Here is an 18,648-nt window from a genome sequence, read left to right on the forward strand (position 1 = left end):
CTTTATTATGTCTATGGCTGTAATACCTATTGAGCTCCCTTGCTCCTCTTACTGGCCATTGGTGGATACTACACTTTGTCGGCTGGCGGGTGCCTGGGCTCATAATCTAAGGTAGCAACTGCTTCAGATCTAATGGCGCTTTTCCACTGCATGGTACCGGCTCGACACTCGCTTCGCCCCGCTCAAATGAGCATCAGCAGGTATGCAATTACTTAGACCATACATATGGTTTTGTTAGTACATGAATGTGCGACTCATACGCTCGATTTCAAATCTACTAATAAACACATGAAAACATAAATTACATGTCATCAGTTAAACAAACAACAAAAAAGATAAATATTTTTTGAATTGGTTAGCTATGTTACGATGAAGGCTAAAATTGTCATAATTAGACAAATTACAATACAGAAACAGGATTTAATGTTTTACACTTTCTGAACAAATATTTTTAACCACGAGTGGAAAAGGTTTTGCTTTTGATGGGTAGGTGCCAGAAATATTTGCTATCCTTGTTGGGTTTCATGAGTTGAAACCCAGGTGAACAACGGTAAGACATAAGTAGCCTGCTTGTTAAAGGAAATGTGTGAGGTAAACCTATGGTGAATTGACAACTCATACACGCTATCCGCTAGTGTGTTATTGTGACATAGAACAATTGGCTACAATTAGAATGTTTGGAACGCGTTCAGAAGTAGAGATGGTGCCACAGCGCCAATAGAATAGGAAGAGCCAGGGTGAAAACAGACCCATAATTAGGCCTGTTCTGGGTATTTCTTCTAAACTACAGCAAGCAGCTTGAATATTAGGTAATGTTATGAAACTGGCCTCCATGACAACTACGATATACTGTACGTTTCACCCGGTAAAAGAGTTGTTAAAATGTTTCTGTCCAACCTAGTTGGAGGTGCACAGCAGGGAACGCAGTGTATTTACAACGCAGAGTATTTTTTATCGAACGGAACAAAGTATCGCATCGCATCGGATCATCTTCCGCTTAATCCGGGGCCGGGTCGCGGGGGCAGCAGTCTAAGCAGGGATGCCCAGACTTCCCTCTCCCCAGACACTTCCTCCAGCTCTTCCGGGGGGACACCGAGGCGTTCCCAGGCCAGCCGGGAGACATAGTCCCTCCAGCGTGTCCTAGGTCTTCCCCGGGGTCTCTTCCCGGTGGGACGGGACCGGAACACCTTCCCAGGAAGGCGTTCCGGAGGCATCCGAAACAGATGCCCAAGCCACCTCAGCTGACCCCTCTCGATGTGGAGGAGCAGCGGCTCTACTCTGAGCTCCTCCCGGGTGACCGAGCTTCTCACCCTATCTCTAAGGGATCGCCCAGCCACCCTGCGGAGAAAGCTCATTTCGGCCGCCTGTATCCGGGATCTTGTCCTTTCGGTCATGACCCAAAGCTCATGACCATAGGTGAGAGTAGGAACGTAGATTGACCGGAACAAAGTAATGAACAAAAAAATACTGTTCTTTAACCACTTACCATTTTAGCGAAAATTATTCGTATTTCACGAAAAGGTCCTGATGTCTTAAACTAAACCAAATGCATCAACATTATGTCGGGTAGGCTACTCATGCAAATTGTTCGTAGGCCATGAGCTGCCTCACGCTCCGGTACGGTAGGTGGCGGTATGCACCTTCAATGGAGGCGATCAGCCAACAATTTAAGAGAAGAGGAAGAAGAATTTGCACTTGTATGTATCGGAGCAGTTGGTTTAATAGTTTAAGACATAAGGAACTTTCCTGAATTACAAATATAGATCAATTTCGCCAAAATGGTAAGTGGTTAAAGAACAGTTTTCTTTGTTACTCTGTGTTGTAACCCTTCCCTGCTGTGCACCTCCGTCTAGCTAAAATATTGTTTTTAAGACCAACTTATTTTACAACTTTGATTTATGAAATGGTCATGTTCTGTGGAGTTAGATATCTGCCAAAAGATTAAGCGTACGTATTGTTTGGATCGTAAGAAAATACATTCGTAAATTGGTATGGTAATAAAGGTCATACGTTAAACATGAACCGTAAGCGTGGAATTAGATCTGTGAACGCACAAACACCCTTTAACGACATTACATTCTTAAATTTCGTCTCAATGTATTTCCTTATAAGTCGTTTTTCTACGTACACACTTTTGTCAGTAATCTGGCATCTGCATAGAGATGACCCGAAAGTAGCTATTTGAAACTGTAAAACTAGCAACAATAAGTTTGACCGCATGGCCCAGTACTCTACCAGAGCGCTGTCAACCCTGATTTTATGTTCAAAATAAGTCCATAGCTGTTTTTTTAAGAATGCATAACGATATTACACCAGTAGTTGGTTTAGGCGTTAGGTAAAAATACTCGTGAGAATGACAAGAACACAGTATACCAGTGCATAGGATATCCTTCTGAGCTGCAAAATATAATGAAGAGATTTAGGTCTAGATATTCCTTTAAATATTACAGTCTGGCATGTGCTATTTAATAGCTGTTCTGTATATATTATTCATGGTGGCTGTATGTGGCTGGGAATTTCTGTAGTGATTGCATTATATTTTAACACTTTCTCATTTTGCAGCAACAACCTAGAGGGATAAAAACAAATTCCCATAAAGCAACGCTGTTTGAGTATTTGGGACCACAACAAGTGTGTAGGCCTACACAACAATACAATTTCTATAATTTTGAATGATTATTATTACACATGAAACGTATGCACAAACAAAGAACAGTTACATGAAAATCAGCTTTTACAATTAAGAGACTTTTAAATAGAAATCTTGCAGGATACCCATTTCCGGTTTCCCTGATTTCCTGTTGTTCACACTGCCTCTGTCTTTGACAATTTCTTTCATACAAAATTAGAACTATATTTAGGTATTAGGAGCACAAACTATGTCCAGTCAGGCAAACAATTATTCCATGTCGTTGACGATCTGCAACGTTATATAGAGAACTAATGAAATAGGGGTTTAGTGTCCATTGTCTGTATAACGTACAGTAGACAATGATTCCATCGTCACCCCTGTCACATACAGTTCACAAACGTATGCACAAATGTACTGATTATTGATGCATCCCACCAAATAATTCAAGGGAACGCCGTGCACCAACCTGACGTTGATTTACATCCTCTCATATAGGGATTTACACTGCTAGCAAATTGAGGAATTACAAATTATGATGTGAAATCTCTTCAGGGAAGTGCATTTTCAGAATGTTCTATGTACGGCCTTTTCAATGCAGCATCATGCACTTCTTTGACTTAACATTATAACTGTGTTTGTCACAGACATCAATGTGTTGACTGAACAGGTCCCATAGTTGACCATTTTCACCCTCTCTGCGGATGACCTGAAGCCACAGATCTCTTCTTTTGCTGTCCTTCATGTCTTTGGTATGTAAAGGAAAGCATTAACTAGGGTTTTTTCTCTTATTCAACATGCAAAACACAACACAGCAGCTTTATGGGATGGTACCAGTAACATTTCCAATTTGCGCCATTGACTGGAGAATGGTTGTTCGGACAAGAGAAAAGTTACGTATAGCTGCTCTCTTCTATATGCAGCTGTGCTCAAAAGTTTGCATACCCTGCAGAAATAGTGAAATTCTGGCAGTGATTTTGAAATCACAATCATGCAAAGTGTTTTTAAAATTTACTTTAGGATAGTGATCATATGAAGCAATTTATTACAGACACACCTGGTGACACACACAGTTTAAAATGGGTATTAAGTGGGAATTTCCCACACCTGTGGCATTTTAAATAGCAATCTTTGTCGGTATAAATAATGATTTTCTTAGCACTCACGTTGATGAACTGAGCAGGCGAGATACGGAGCCATGGGGAGCAGAAAAGAACTGTCCAAAGACCTGCGTAACAAGGTAATGGAACTTTATAAAGATGGAAAAGGATATAAAAAGATATCCAAAGCCTTGCAAATACCAGTCAGTTCTGTTCAGTCACTTTTTAAGAAGTGCAAAATTAAGGCATGTCTTTCAACCAAGCCACAGTCAGATAGACCAAGAAAGATTTCAGCCAAAAATCTTCATGCTAGACGACCAAAGACTTTGCCTGACCTGGAGGCATTTTGCCAAGAGGAATGGGCAGCTATACCACCTGCAATAATTCAAAGCCTCATAGACAACTATTACAAAAGACGCCCTCCTAACTATTACTGACTGCCTCCTATGTGTCCTTGCATAAAAGAATGTGTTATCTTTATAATTATTGGACGACATGTAAGAACTATTGAAGATCAACATCATGGACTCATGCAAATAAAGATTCTCCCCTGAATCATGGCCTACTGTCCTTCCAATAGCTATGGGCAATACTGACTCCAATGAACGAAATGTCTTGAAATATAACTCTTCACTGAATGACTCAAAGATCAGTTGAAATTCCCATGACTATTCCATATATCCAATCGACCCCCACCCTTAAACAAATGTTCTTGTCCAGTACTTTTCTGTACCTTTCAATACATGAGGGCAGCTATACATCACTTTCCTCTCGCCTGAACGGCCACGCCCCCTTTTGGGGGAATGCGAGCACTGTAAAAGTCCCAGTGCGGGTATAGACGACACTTGGAAATATTACTAGCACCCTCCCTGAGATCCTGCTGTGTTTTGCACATCAACCAAGAAAGAACTCTAGTTTATGCTTTTCTTTCCCAAAGAGTGAAGAACACTAAAATAAAATTTAAAAAAATTGTATTTTTTTGTCCTTCTCAACCACAATTTTTAATTGCTCACTATCGATAGGAGCAAAAAAAACGTGTTCCTTTACCTTTCCTCTATTATACAATTATCTGTATAACATTTGCTAACTACAATTTTGTTATTAAAACTCAATTACCTAATTCACATGAACTCTTTTTTGAATAGCTTCCAATCCTGATGACATGCACCCCTAAAACCACTTGCATTTCTTTACTGACCTTTTTTATATATATATATTTCTTGTCAATAGTATGCCCTTTAGTTTTGCCATTTTAAATTTCAGTGATTTTATCAGAATATATCCTTTTCTACAATCCTTTTTTAATTGCTCACTATCCATATGAGCTAGAGATCTACAAACAAGTTTGGTGTGTATTTTTTCCCTCTGACTCTCACTGGTACACCTTTTAATTGTTATACCAAATTTCCTGCCATGTTACCTTTTTGAATTGTTTTAACTTTTAGATTTTTTGTGTGTAAATTGTTTTCATTCTTTATTGCAGAGATGTCAAACAGGTTCCACGGAGGGCCAATTGTCTGCAGGTTTTCACTCTCACCTTGTACTTGATTGATTAATTAGGTTACTAATTGGTTAGTTTCTACCCTCACTTGGTTGTTTAGATCTGAACTGGGAACCAATTTAAAGGAAAAACCTGCTGACACTCAGCCCTCAGTGGATCCAGTTTGACACCGCTGATTTAGTGTCTTCAGGATATACTTGCACTGAAACCAGACATTTATTTAATTTCATCCTTTTATTTGCCTAGTTGGAGCCATTGATCACACTGCCTCTTACTCTGTGGACCTACTTGCAATGATTATTTTGCTCCAGTGGTTATTGATAGAATTAGTAGAACACAATTATGTTAACATTCCTCACCTACAAATTATTTTCCTGTTGCAGCTTTTGTTAATATTTCATTGTCAAATTTGACTTAGTAGTTCTAAATGTTAAACCCAGCTCTGGCCGTGGGTTCGAACCCTGGTCATGCCACTGTCGATTGTGGCTGGGGTGTCTGGTGCATATTGGGCTGGTGTCACCTTGGGGGAGGTAATCGGTATAGAGGATTTCCTTGTGCCATTGTGTACCAGCAACGTCTCTGGCGGGGCGCGTGCCTCTGACCTGACCATCCATATAAGATAATGTGAGCGAGTGTTTCCTCCAATGTGTTGGCTCATATTGACTTCATGTTTAAGGGTGGGGGTGTAAAGAACCGGCTGATCAGACAGGTTTCAGAGGAAGCCTGTAGCGATCTACGACTCCACTGACTCTGCAGGGACAGTTCTAGTGGTGGCACATGGTTGTACAGTGGGGTTGGGTAAAATGTGAAGAGAAAAAAACCTCATAAAATTCTTATTAGCATATTGTTTATTTCTTTATTCTGATATTTGTCCAGTTACAAACTGTACTGCCTTGAAATTGTTCTGATTTCTAGCCAAAGATTTATGCAGAGGTCTGAAAGGATAGAAGGTTGAATCTGAGGACCCTTACTGTGGACACTACAATGTGTTTCAGTTTACCTCTGCAGTGGGCAGACACAGACCCAATCCAGATGTTTCTGGAGGAAAATGAGAATGGACTCTGTGATTGATGTATAGCGTCAAGTTGGAATTGACTGTGAGGCTTTTAATAGCTCACAGTCCAACTGTTTTCAGATGCTACAACTCTTGCAATTTTGTCCTCTCAGTTGAGATAATGGGAGTTGATGGACCCTAGCAACTTTGTCTAATTCTTCTGTAAGAAATGAATCATCAATGTGAACAGAAGAAGTTGGGAAATGTTCTGATGTCAATATCCACCTCCACTATTTGGTCTGTTTAATTCCAAGTTATTGACTGCAGTAGGTATAAATACCTAATTCTCCAATTGCTTTTCTGTTCAATCAATATTGACACTACAGCTACCTGTGGGGGATTCTATTATTACGTTGCCTGCACATTATCATTTAAAAATGTTTTAAATATGGAATGGGAGTATACTGTCACAGTTGAAGGAAGGCAGGACACGAGGAGCAGAGGTATAGCAGGGTAACATCCTTTTAATTGTAACAACAAAACAACAGAAGGAAAGAGGTACAGAGAGGTAAAGGAACGCAACACTTGTTCTTGGATCTCTAACTCCTATGGATAGTGAGCTATTAAAAAGAGAGGAATTTATCCTTCAAAACCAATAAATTTACCGAAATTAGAAATGGCAAATTTAGGGGGCGTATTCTTAAAAAGGAAGGTCGGTGAACAAAATGGAAGTGGTTTTATAGGTCCATGTCATCTGGATTGGAAGCTAAAACATTGTATAGAAGGATCAATTCTGATATAATCACCGAAATGTAAAAAGGCAAATCTAATGGTCAGTGACCAACATACAAGTGGTTGTAGGAGTATATGTCACCTCTATAGGAATCTAAAAAAAAATGTAATGTATACTGTTTAACAACCAACATATATGTAGAAAATGTATAGTTTTGTTTAATAACACAAAACGTGTCTGTACAAATGATTTTCCTTCACATGGGCAGGTATTATTAAGTGGACACAAAATCAAATATATTTTTTTTGTCACATTGGCCCTCATTTATCAAAAGTGCGTACACCAAATTTCCAGGGTACACCCAAAACCATGGTGACTTTGAGATTTATCAATATAGACGTTGGCGTACGGCACTCTCAAATCCTACGCCAGCTCAGGAGGTGGTGTACGCACGTTTTGAGTTAGTGAGGAAATGCGCAGAAAAAAAAATCCTAATGCACTGACTAACTAAAAGATATGATATATTATGACCCACTGTAAAAAAAATAACAACATAATTACAAACTTCAGTGTTTATTTTTGTGCATCATGGACTTCAAGGTTTCATTTGTGTGACTTCACCAAAGCATTTGATTTATATGTATTCCTTCAGATGCGAGCCTGTGCGTTTAGATGACGTTTCAGGGTTAGGCCCGGCAGTTGCGCACGGACTGGGTTCAGTAATAAAAGGCCTTTAATGACAAAATATAATTCAGACTGACAAAATAATAAAAATTACATTCTTCTTTTTTTAAATAATAATAGAAATAATAATAATAACGACATTCTTCTTCTAAATAACAATAAACGTCATTAATAATAAATATCATGAAATAATAAGACGAATATTACAAATTGTCATGCAATTATTAATGTGAATGAATGGTACTCCACATCACATCTTTTATTCCGCTTTTTAAACTGCCAAATGAAACAATTTTATTTCTACATCCCTGGTGATCGTCTCAATCTCCACGTCAGAGAAGTTTCTCTTTTTTGCCGTCTTCCGTGTGTCCATGGCGTAATATGAGGGCGTGGGGGAAGCGGAGACTTGAATATATAGGGGCGTGTTATTCTAATGACGATCGTTTTCAGCCGCTGCATTTATCAAGGGCAGGTATTGCGTACACCTGGATTTTAAAGGTACGCACAGCTTCATAAATCAGGCGGTGAGAGGAGTGTAAGCAAAATCTTACGCCAACATATACGCCCGTTTCTACGCAAGAATGATAAATGAGGGCCATTGAATCAGTGGTATTGCACTTTCATGATGGTCCCTATACTACTGAACAGACATCCGACAGCGTTTTGCAACGTTTTGGGTTCTGCTAAACAAAAAGTTTGATTTACGATAAAGTCAAAGGGTTTACCTTACTCTATACCCTAAACCAATTGTATTTAGTCCACTGTGGTCTTTGTACGATTTTTCTGGAAGAGGTATTGACGATCAAACACTGAATATAAAACATAAAACCAAATTTAACCCGGTACTTGTAATATTTTTGTTGAATTGGTCATTGGTGATTAGTAAACAGTATCCTTGGTATTTCGTTTTGTGAGTAATTATTTAGCATAATACATTTGATGACCATTAGATTAACATTTGATGAATTAGCTTCCACAATAAGCCGAATCTCCTATTGAAAAACCTTCAATAGGAACATTTTAAGTTTTTGAATGGTCACAGAAATCTTGTATTTCATTTGTAAGTTCCTTTGAAATTCAACCGGGGCTCTGATCATTCATCTGGGATTATCATGGGATCATCCATTGACATCATGCATTCAGTGAGGGGTGATTAGCGCTTGGAAGCTATGGGTTGTTTGGCGATTTTATGTCTTGAAACATGGTATGAAATAAACTGGTAAATCGTCTCTAAATAGTTTTCCTATTTTTAGTTTAGAATTCTGACAATGGAAACATTTTATATACATTTATATAAAAGTAATGGAAGGAGGTTGTAGCTTTCAGAATGGAAGTTTTACTTTAATTACAAACTCAAACACCAATTTACATAGACATTTGGCCCTCCTGGTGTTAATTATTGTCTGATTTATCCTAATACATTTCAACCGGGATGCTTTGGCATTCTTAATTAAATTTATAACAGATATTCAAACAGGTAAAATTGTCAATTTCTCCCAACTGTAATGTTCAATAATGTGTATTTGTTGTCACTTTCCAAGGAAATGATAATCCGTGATATAACTGAAAAGTAGTTTCTGTTTTCTTGGGTCAGGTTAAGGAAAGTGCACCTCATGTAGGACACAGGTCTGTTATGATCGTGATTGTTTTTATTTTTCCTCATTGTGATCATATTTTATTCCAACAAAAATGTACACTCACCTAAAGGATTATTAGGAACACCTGTTCAATTTCTCATTAATGCAATTATCTAATCAACCAATCACATGGCAGTTTCTTCAATGCATTTAGGGGTTTGGTCCTGGTCAAGACAATCTCCTGAACTCCAAACTGAATGTCAGGATGGGAAAGAAAGGTGATTTAAGCAATTTTGAGCATGGCATGGTTGTTGGTGCCAGACGGCCCGGTCTGAGTATTTCACAATCTGCTCAATTACTGGGATTTTCACGCACAAGCATTTCTAGGGTTTACAAAGAATGGTGTGAAAAGGGGAAAAACATCCAGTATGAGGCAGTCCTGTGGGCGAAAATGCCTTCTTGATGCTAGAGGTCAGAGGAGAATGGGCCGACTGATTGAAGCTGATAGAAGAGCAACTTTGACTGAAATAACCACTCGTTACAACAGAGTTATGCAGCAAAGCATTTGTGAAGCCTCAACACGCACAACCTTGAGGCGGATGGGCTACAACAGCAGAAGACCCCACCGGGTACCACTCATCTCCACTACAAATAGGAAAAAGAGGCCACAATTTGCACGAGCTCACCAAAATTGGACAGTTGAAGACTGGAAGAATGTTGCCTGTTCTGAGGAGTCTAGATTTCTGTTGAGACATTCAGATGGTAGAGTCAGAATTTGGCATAAATAGAACGAGAACATGGATCCATCATGCCTTGTTACCACTGTGCAGGCTGGTGGTGGTGGTGTAATGGTGTGGGGGATGTTTTCTTGGCACACTTTAGGCCCCTTAGTGCCAATTGGGCATCGTTTAAATGCCACGGCCTACCTGAGCATTGTTTCTGACCATGTCCATCCCTTTATACCCACCATGTACCCATCCTCTGATGGCTACTTCCAGCAGGATAATGCACCATGTCACAAAGCTCGAATCATTTCAAATTGGATTCTTGAACATGACAATGAGTTCACTGTACAGAAATGGCCCCCACAGTCACCAGATCTCAACCCAATAGAGCATCTTTGGGATGTGGTGGAACAGGAGCTTCGTGCGCTGGATCTGCATCCCACAAATCTCCATCAACTGCAAGATGCTTTCCTATCAATATGGGCCAACATTTCTAAAGAATGCTTTCAGCACCTTGTTAAATCAATGCCACGTAGAATTAAGGCAGTTCTGAAGGCGAAAAGGGGTCAAACACAGTATTAGTATGGTGTTCCTAATAATCCTTTTGGGTGAATGTATATCAGTCATGGATGGCTCTGAATTTGTCTTTATTTTAGCAGAGGGAGGACAAACACAGCCTCATACTCTCCTTCCACACTGAGCCCAAACAAGAGTCACTGGATTCTGATTGTGAAGCTCAATGGGCATTGGGGGATTCAGAGATGGCATCAGTAAAGCTGGAGGACAAAAGTCAAAAACTGGGGCTGAATGTTACCATTAAAGATGAGGAGGAGGAGAAGAAGAATATGGTTATCATTAATAATGGAGAAGGAGATTTACTCACTCAAGGTAAGAACTGGTTTAATGTTGTCATTGTTAATGTGGTAATTTGTTGTTTTTGACGGACCACATAAACTGAGCTGGCCTCAAAGAGCGAATGTCACTGCCTGACTGACTGACTACCCCTTGTTAAGTAGGGATAGGGGTTAGAGACGCAGACTCCGGATCAACCGATTCCATCTTTGACTCCTGTCACAGTCAAACACATTATTCCTTAGGGTTTGTTCAGGACAGCCAAAAATGTCACGGTGTACAACCTTCAGTAGCTACGTTATAAGAAGCGTAAATTTAAAACAGTTCTGATGGATATAAAAATTGTTCAGGATAGTCAAACGCTTCACTGGCAACACAATTCTCTCGTCTTTTAACAAAACGGTTAGCTCTTGTCACCTATACTGTTGTGCAGTAAACAGGCAAAAGCCTGTAACTCTATCTTTGGTCGGAAATTAGTTATCATTTTTGGAACATTTAAAGATCTGCTTCATCATGTGGACAAATTTCTTGTGTACGTTTGGTGGTTATTTTGGAGAAAATAGTGTGTTGTCTTTGCCGTAACTTCCAAAAGCTCTAGAGAATCCAAGGCAGAATCCCGTAACATCAGTTACGGTTCTTTTTCTTTGTTTTGCTGCACTCCGAAACGCTTAAATTGAGTTAAAGTATTCTGCCTTTGTTTTGCTGTGCATCAGTGAAGTTACTGAGTTACGGTGTATTAATATAAGATTAGGCTACAACATAAATTGATGGAGGATGGATGGATAGACTGGCAATGTACAAACATTTGTTCTTAGCTAACAAGTAACTACTTGACAAACAAAACCAACTGCTTGGCTAACTACTTGACAAACAAAAACACAGGTCACAATTAAATAGGTCACCTATATTTTCTTTTAACCTGCTTGAAATGTATTGCAGTGTTAAATCCACAACATGACCTTTTAACATTTCTCGCTGGCGTTCAACACGTTAAATTCATAACATGAGTCGTTCTTGAGTATCCTAATCTGGCATTCATCCAATTCAGTCCAAAACACCAGTGTTGTATCCTTTAATATTTGTTGCGTTCGTAAACCTTGCTCTCTATGAAATGGTTGCAAAACGTTATCCTCCCACATGCAAAACAATTTGGTTTGATCAATGTCATCCGTCTACATTTGTCATTTTAATAAACAATAATTTTTTTATTATTATACAGATTTAATATAGTGATCCGCAACCAAGTGAGCAATCAAATGGAAGTTGACGCCTTTTGCCTTGGCATGACCCATTTTTTATTTTGCAGACAAGGCATAGGCAGAGTACATTAACTTCTGAATGAGGGTCAAAGGTCAAGTTTGGGCTCAAGATTTTTATGTAGATAACGTTTTGTTAAAAAAACAAAGAATTGCCACATTTTCTATATTCTGCCTACATTTAATTTGCCTGGACAACAAAACAACTTGAAAGTCATTTTTCTGAGTTCTGCCCTAAGGCGAGTTAAGGTCTTTTGCCATTGTAGGGCATTATATTGATAAATATTGTATCCATGTCATTCATGAATGGCTAATTTGCTGTTAAAACGGCCAGTGGCGAAAGAGGATTTGTTCAGGATAGACAAACTTCGCTGGCTACAACCGTCAGTAGCCACTTTATAGGAAGCCAAACATTTTAATGTTTACTGTTATATTACAACTATTTCTGGTGGATTTTCAAATGATGTATTAATATTTGTTCAGGATGGACAAAACCTTTGCTGGTTACATGATTCTACTGTCTTTTCACTTGACGAACCAGAAAAAGAACCAGGCAAGCCTAGTTAAGCCGCCCGCAATTAAAAGTGATGAATTTTGATGCCCTGGATTCAAACCCAGGTGTCCCATGTGAGTGGATGTGTCTTTAACCACAACACCACAGTGCTTTATGGTTGCCCACTGTCAGTATAGAAGCTCGATATTAGATCATTTTGTCATGCATTATCATCGCTCCAAGTTTGCATATTTTGCTACACACCATTAACCACTGTGTTGAACTGACTAAAGTTTCTTGTTAAGTTCACCTCCACCACAAATAGCATCTATGAAATATATGGCTTTAGCCCCTGGCCGTTTTAACAGCTTATTAGCCAGTAACAGGCTTACTACTGTCTAACTTACTACTTGAACACAGTAAAAGCTATTTCATGGCACAAAAAAACGTTAGTTTTTCTTTGGTTCGTGAATGACATTGATACAATAACTATCGATATAGGTGAAGATGCTTAAGTTTTTGTCAAGAGAAGTGACGAGAGAATCGTGGAGACCCCTAATATTTTACTGCCCAAGGGTTTTTGAATCAATCACGGATGCGTACTTCGGAAATCCAACAGACATAGTTGCAATATAAACACGTTTTTTTCTTCCTATAACGTAGCTACTGAAGCTTGTAGACAGAGGTTTTTGTCTATCCTGACCCAAAAAGCATGCACAGATGTGTACTCCCAAAATGCACCAGAAGTTGACACAATATAACCGTGAACAGTTTTATTTAAGGCTTACTACATAGCTGCGGAAGGTTGTAGCCAGCAAAGTTTTTATCTATCCAGAACAAATCCTTACGTACAATTTGCTTTGACTGTGATGAGATTTGAACGCGAGACCTATTGGTTGCAGGTCCGCATCTCTAACCACTACGCTATTTAACAAGGGGTAGTCAGTCAGTGACAGTCAGGTCGACATTTCTGTATTTGAACATGTTAATATACTGGATTTTTGATTTCCATGAGCTGTAAGCTGTAGTCATCAAGATTGGGAAAAAAAATAAGTAGATTTTAAATTTAATGGCATCAACACATCTCAGAAAAGTTGGGACAAGGCCATGTTTACCAATGTGTGGCATCCCCTCTTCTTTTTATAACCGACTGCAAACGTCTGGGGACTGAGGAGACAAGTTGCTCAAGTTTATGAATAGGAATGTTGTCCCATTCTTGTCAAATACAGGCTTCTAGTTGTTCAACTGTCTTTGGTCTTCTTTGTCGCACCTTCCTCTTTATGATACGCCAAATGTTTTCTATGGGTGAAAGATCTGGACTGCAGGCTGGCCATTTCAGTACCCGGATCCTTCTTCTATGCAGCCATAACATTTTAATTGATGCAGTATGTGGTCTGGCATTGTCATGTTGGAAAATGCAAGGTCTTCCCTGAAAGAGACAACGTCTGGATGGGAGCATATGTTGTTCTAGAACTTGGATATAACTCAGCATTGATGGTGCCTTTCCAGATGTGTAGGCTACCCATGCCACATGCACTCATGCAACCCCATACCATCAAAGATGCAGGCTTCTGAACTGAGCGCAGGCTTCCTTATCTGCACATTTAACTTTTCCGGCCTCTTATTGCTACCTGTCCCAACTTTTTTGGATTGTGTAGGTCTCATGAAATCCAAAATGAGCCAATATTTGGCATGACATTACAAAATGTCTCACTTTCTACATTCGATATGTTATCTGTATTCTGTTGTGAATTAAATATAAGTTTATAAGATTTGTAAATTATTCCATTCCTTTTTTACTTTGGGTTTGTATTAAGTTTTCACTTTTTCATTTGAATTATTGAAACAATGAACTTTTCCACAATATTCTAATTTTGAGATGCACCTGCATATGATATTCATACAATGTAAATATTTTATCTGCCACTATCTTCCTTGAGCACTAACCTGGGAACAGTAATAAATAATATTTACCAAACAAAATAGGCGTTGGAACCACAATGGACAACGACAGGAGTTTGCACAGGTTTCCCAACACATTGTGCAGGGGCAATCCCATTAGCCCTTGCCTAAAATTCCTACCAAGGGCAGTACTCTCTAGTGGAACTAAACAAATCTGACTTCAGTACATTCCACTCCCGATTGGCTACATACGTTAAAAGTATTAAAACTAAAGCAGTAGTAATGAAAAGTTTAGCTCTTGGACCTCTCTTCGGTATCAGAAACTGGATCCAGAAATGGAAGTGGGTCTACCTTGGAAGACTGAGAATGTGTTGCTTTCAGCTATCTGTTCATGTGAGAGCAACTAAAACAAATATTGTTAATTTAAAAGTACAAACTCAAAGTTTGACGCGCATTTGCTTAAATAATAGCTGGTCAATTATGGAGAGATCACTGAACAATTATCATGAATCTAGAGATAAAAAAAGTAATCTAAAACATCTGTCATCCTGACTAAATGCATGCCTTGTTTTAATGTTTTTGAGAAAATTATTTTCTACAAATTCAATTCTGTAAATTATTTCTCTGTTACACTCTAATATTGAGTGTTAGCAGAGGAAGTAGAGGGAAATAATATAGTGGACATGTGTACAGCTAGGAAGAGGTGATGTTATAACTTTATTAATAAAGGGTGAGAATTCTAGTAGAAGTAATGGTATAAAGTAGTAAGGGGAGACACTTAATTAGAAATGACAGAAATAGTATTTTATAATGAGAACAGGAGAGAGGAGGAAGTTTTGAATAGGAAAGTAAAGGGTCTGTTTAAGGTGTATGATGAAAGAAAAGTTTCAACATTATAGACAGATTATAAAACAATGGGCCCCTGGGCACAGCACCTTCAAAGCCTGAACACCACCAACAGCAAATTAAGCCAATAGCTTAATTATCGCCTTTACTTGCATCCCAACAGGATTTACACTGCATTCACTCTATTGTAGACAACACAATTTATCTGTATGCTGGGAATGGGATTTACAACATAGAACTTACACACTCAAAGCAAACAGCTCATTCATGAAATCTCAGTTAAATCACAGCTAATACTTCAGCAATAAATAATTAAATTGTCTTACCTTATGATGCATTTGTTCCTGGCTTCGCTACTTGCAAAATCATTCACGATGTCATCAAAGTCCAATGATTTTAGAAGTTCACTCTCAATAGCCATAAGAGAAAATAGCCTGAAGACCTTTTTTGGCTCGAATGGCCACATCAAGATTGTGAAATTTAGTGAAGGGACACATTTGTTTTGTAATTTGTGGATCAAAAATTATTTAGAGGCCAAAACGGCAATAATGAAAACATTAAGCAGCATGTCCCTTATGTCTAAATAATATAAATTCAGATGTATGACAATGGGCTGGTGAGTTGTTTTACTTTCCCTGAAAACTATTTTACTACCGGATGGAATTGTTTCACAGGACCTAATTTGCCCACCCCTGGCCTAAACTGTCATCTGGGAATGCAGATAACCAAATGTGGGCCTTCTCAATCATTCAGGCCTTGGATTTGGATTCTGCACCGAGGAGTACATTAAACAAATTGTCCAGGTTTCTCCTGGCCTCCGGACTGTCAGGGACTCTGAGAAAGCATATCAATGGCAACATTAAACGTTTCTATTTGAAACTTTCTTCTTCCATCAAAATATAAAATCCTGCTCTCCACTCTAATCAGCAAATATTTTGCATTTCTTTCTCTAATCGTTGTCATGTCTGCACGCATGGCTAATCCCAGGTACACTTAAAGGCTTTGTCTCAAAGCTGTCAAGGGTTCTCTTTGCCCCAAAATCACATAACGATTCAAGTGCCCCAACTGCAATGTTAAGGTCTCTATCACTCCGCTGTGGAATAATGCTAGTTGCTAGAATCCTTGATAATACTGTGTCCCAAAATGTGTCTAAATCCCTTTTCATATCTGTCACAGATGGGATTCCTGAAGTGGAGACACTTGGAGAGAAACAACAGGAAGACTACAATCATAAGAAGTGTCACCACTGTCCCCACTGTGAAAAACATTTCTCATTTCCATCACTGTTAAAAAAACACATTAAGATCCATACTGGAGAGAAGCCTTACTCCTGTTCTGACTGTGGAAAGTGTTTCTCTCAATTAGGTCATCTTAAACTTCACCAGTGCATACATACTGGTGAGAAGCCTTACTCCTGTTCTGACTGTGGAAAGTGTTTCTCTCATTTAGGTAATCTTAAACTTCACCAGCGCATACATACTGGTGATAAGCCTTACTCCTGTTCTGACTGTGGAAAGTGTTTCTCTAAATTAGGTCATCTTAAACTTCACCAGCGCATACATACTGGTGATAAGCCTTACTCCTGTCCTGACTGTGGAAAGTGTTTCTCTAAATTAGGTAATCTTAAACTTCACCAGCGCATACATACTGGTGATAAGCCTTACTCCTGTTCTGACTGTGGAAAGTGTTTCTCTCAATTAGGTCATCTTAAACTTCACCTGCGCATACATACTGGTGAGAAGCCTTACTCCTGTTCTGACTGTGGAAAGTGTTTCTCTCATTTAGGTAATCTTAAACTTCACCAGCGCATACATACTGGTGATAAGCCTTACTCCTGTCCTGACTGTGGAAAGTGTTTCTCTAAATTAGGTAATCTTAAACTTCACCAGCGCATACATACTGGTGATAAGCCTTACTCCTGTTCTGACTGTGGAAAGTGTTTCTCTCAATTAGGTCATCTTAAACTTCACCAGCGCATACATACTGGTGAGAAGCCTTACTCCTGTTCTGACTGTGGAAAGTGTTTCTCTCATTTAGGTAATCTTAAACTTCACCAGCGCATACATACTGGTGATAAGCCTTACTCCTGTCCTGACTGTGGAAAGTGTTTCTCTAAATTAGGTCATCTTAAACTTCACCAGCGCATACATACTGGAGAGAAGCCTTACTCCTGTTCTGACTGTGGAAAGTGTTTCTCTCAATTAGGTAGCCTTAAACTTCACCAGCGCATACATACTGGTGTGAAGCCTTACTCCTGTCCTGACTGTGGAAAATATTTCTCTCTTTTAAGTAGTCTTAAACTTCACCAGCACATACATACTGGTGAGAAGCCTTACTCCTGTTCTGACTGTGGAAAGTGTTTCTCTCAATTACGTAGTCTTATACTTCACCAGCGCATACATACTGGTGTGAAGCCTTACTCCTGTTCTGACTGTGGGAAATGTTTCTCTCATTTAAGTAGTCTTAAACTTCACCAGCACATACATACTGGTGAGAAGCCTTACTCCTGTTCTGACTGTGGGAAGTGTTTTATCTCATCATCTCTACTTACTAGACATCAGAGAGTGCATATTGGTGAGAAGCCTTACTCCTGTTCATACTGTGGGAAGTGTTTTATCTCATCATCTCTACTTACTAGACATCAGAGACTGCATACTGGTGAGAATCTGTACTCCTGTTCTTACTGTGGGAAGTGTTTTACGACTTCATTTTCACTTACTAGACATCAGCGAGTGCACACAGGTGAGAAACCTTTGAGAGAAATAAGTATTTGACCCCTCCGCAAAACATGACTTAGTACTTGGTAGCAAAACCCTTGTTGGCAATCACAGAGGTCAGACGTTTCTTTGTAGTTGGCCACCAGGTTTGCACACATCTCAGGAGGGATTTTGTCCCAGTCCTCTTTGCAGATCTTCTCCAAGTCATTAAGGTTTCGAGGCTTACGTTTGGCAACTCTAACCTTCAGCTCCCTCCACAGATTTTCTATAGGATTAAGGTCTGGAGACTGGCTGGACCACTCCAGGACCTTAATGTGCTTCTTCTTGAGCCACTCTTTCGTAGCCTTGGCCGTGTGTTTTGGGTCATTGTCATGCTGGAATATCCATCCACGACCCATTTTCAATGCCCTGGGAGAGGGAATTAGGTTCTCACCCAATATTTGACGGTACATTGGCCCGTCCATCGTCCCTTTGATGTAGTGAAGTTGTCCTGTCCCCTTAGCAGAACCCCCTCCTGTCCCAACTTTTTTGGAATGTGTAGCTCTCATGAATTTCAAAATGAGCCAATATTTGGCATGACATTACAAAATGTCTCACTTTCAACATTCGATATGTTATCTATATTCTATTGTGAATTAA

At 39.2% G+C, this 18,648-nt stretch overlaps 1 protein-coding gene across 2 annotated transcripts in view; it reads left to right on the plus strand.

The window, feature by feature from the left end:
- LOC114840343 (gastrula zinc finger protein XlCGF28.1-like) overlaps positions 1–18,095 on the plus strand; it is a 61,430-nt gene extending 43,335 nt beyond the window's left edge. The window contains exons 1-3 of one of the 2 annotated variants that reach the window (XM_029123489.2): positions 1,689–1,781; positions 10,600–10,831; positions 16,469–18,095. In XM_029123489.2, coding sequence (XP_028979322.2) covers positions 1,779–1,781; positions 10,600–10,831; positions 16,469–18,066 — 1,833 coding nt within the window. In that variant the 5' untranslated portion in view covers positions 1,689–1,778 and the 3' untranslated portion in view covers positions 18,067–18,095. Of the gene's footprint in view, positions 1–1,688; positions 1,782–10,599; positions 10,832–16,468 lie in introns of those variants that run through there. The other variant, XM_034295475.1, reaches the window with a different exon arrangement.
- Positions 18,096–18,648: the final 553 nt, after the last annotated feature.

Source organism: Esox lucius, chromosome 11 (assembly GCF_011004845.1).
Source record: "Esox lucius isolate fEsoLuc1 chromosome 11, fEsoLuc1.pri, whole genome shotgun sequence".
Lineage (NCBI taxonomy): Eukaryota > Metazoa > Chordata > Actinopteri > Esociformes > Esocidae > Esox > Esox lucius.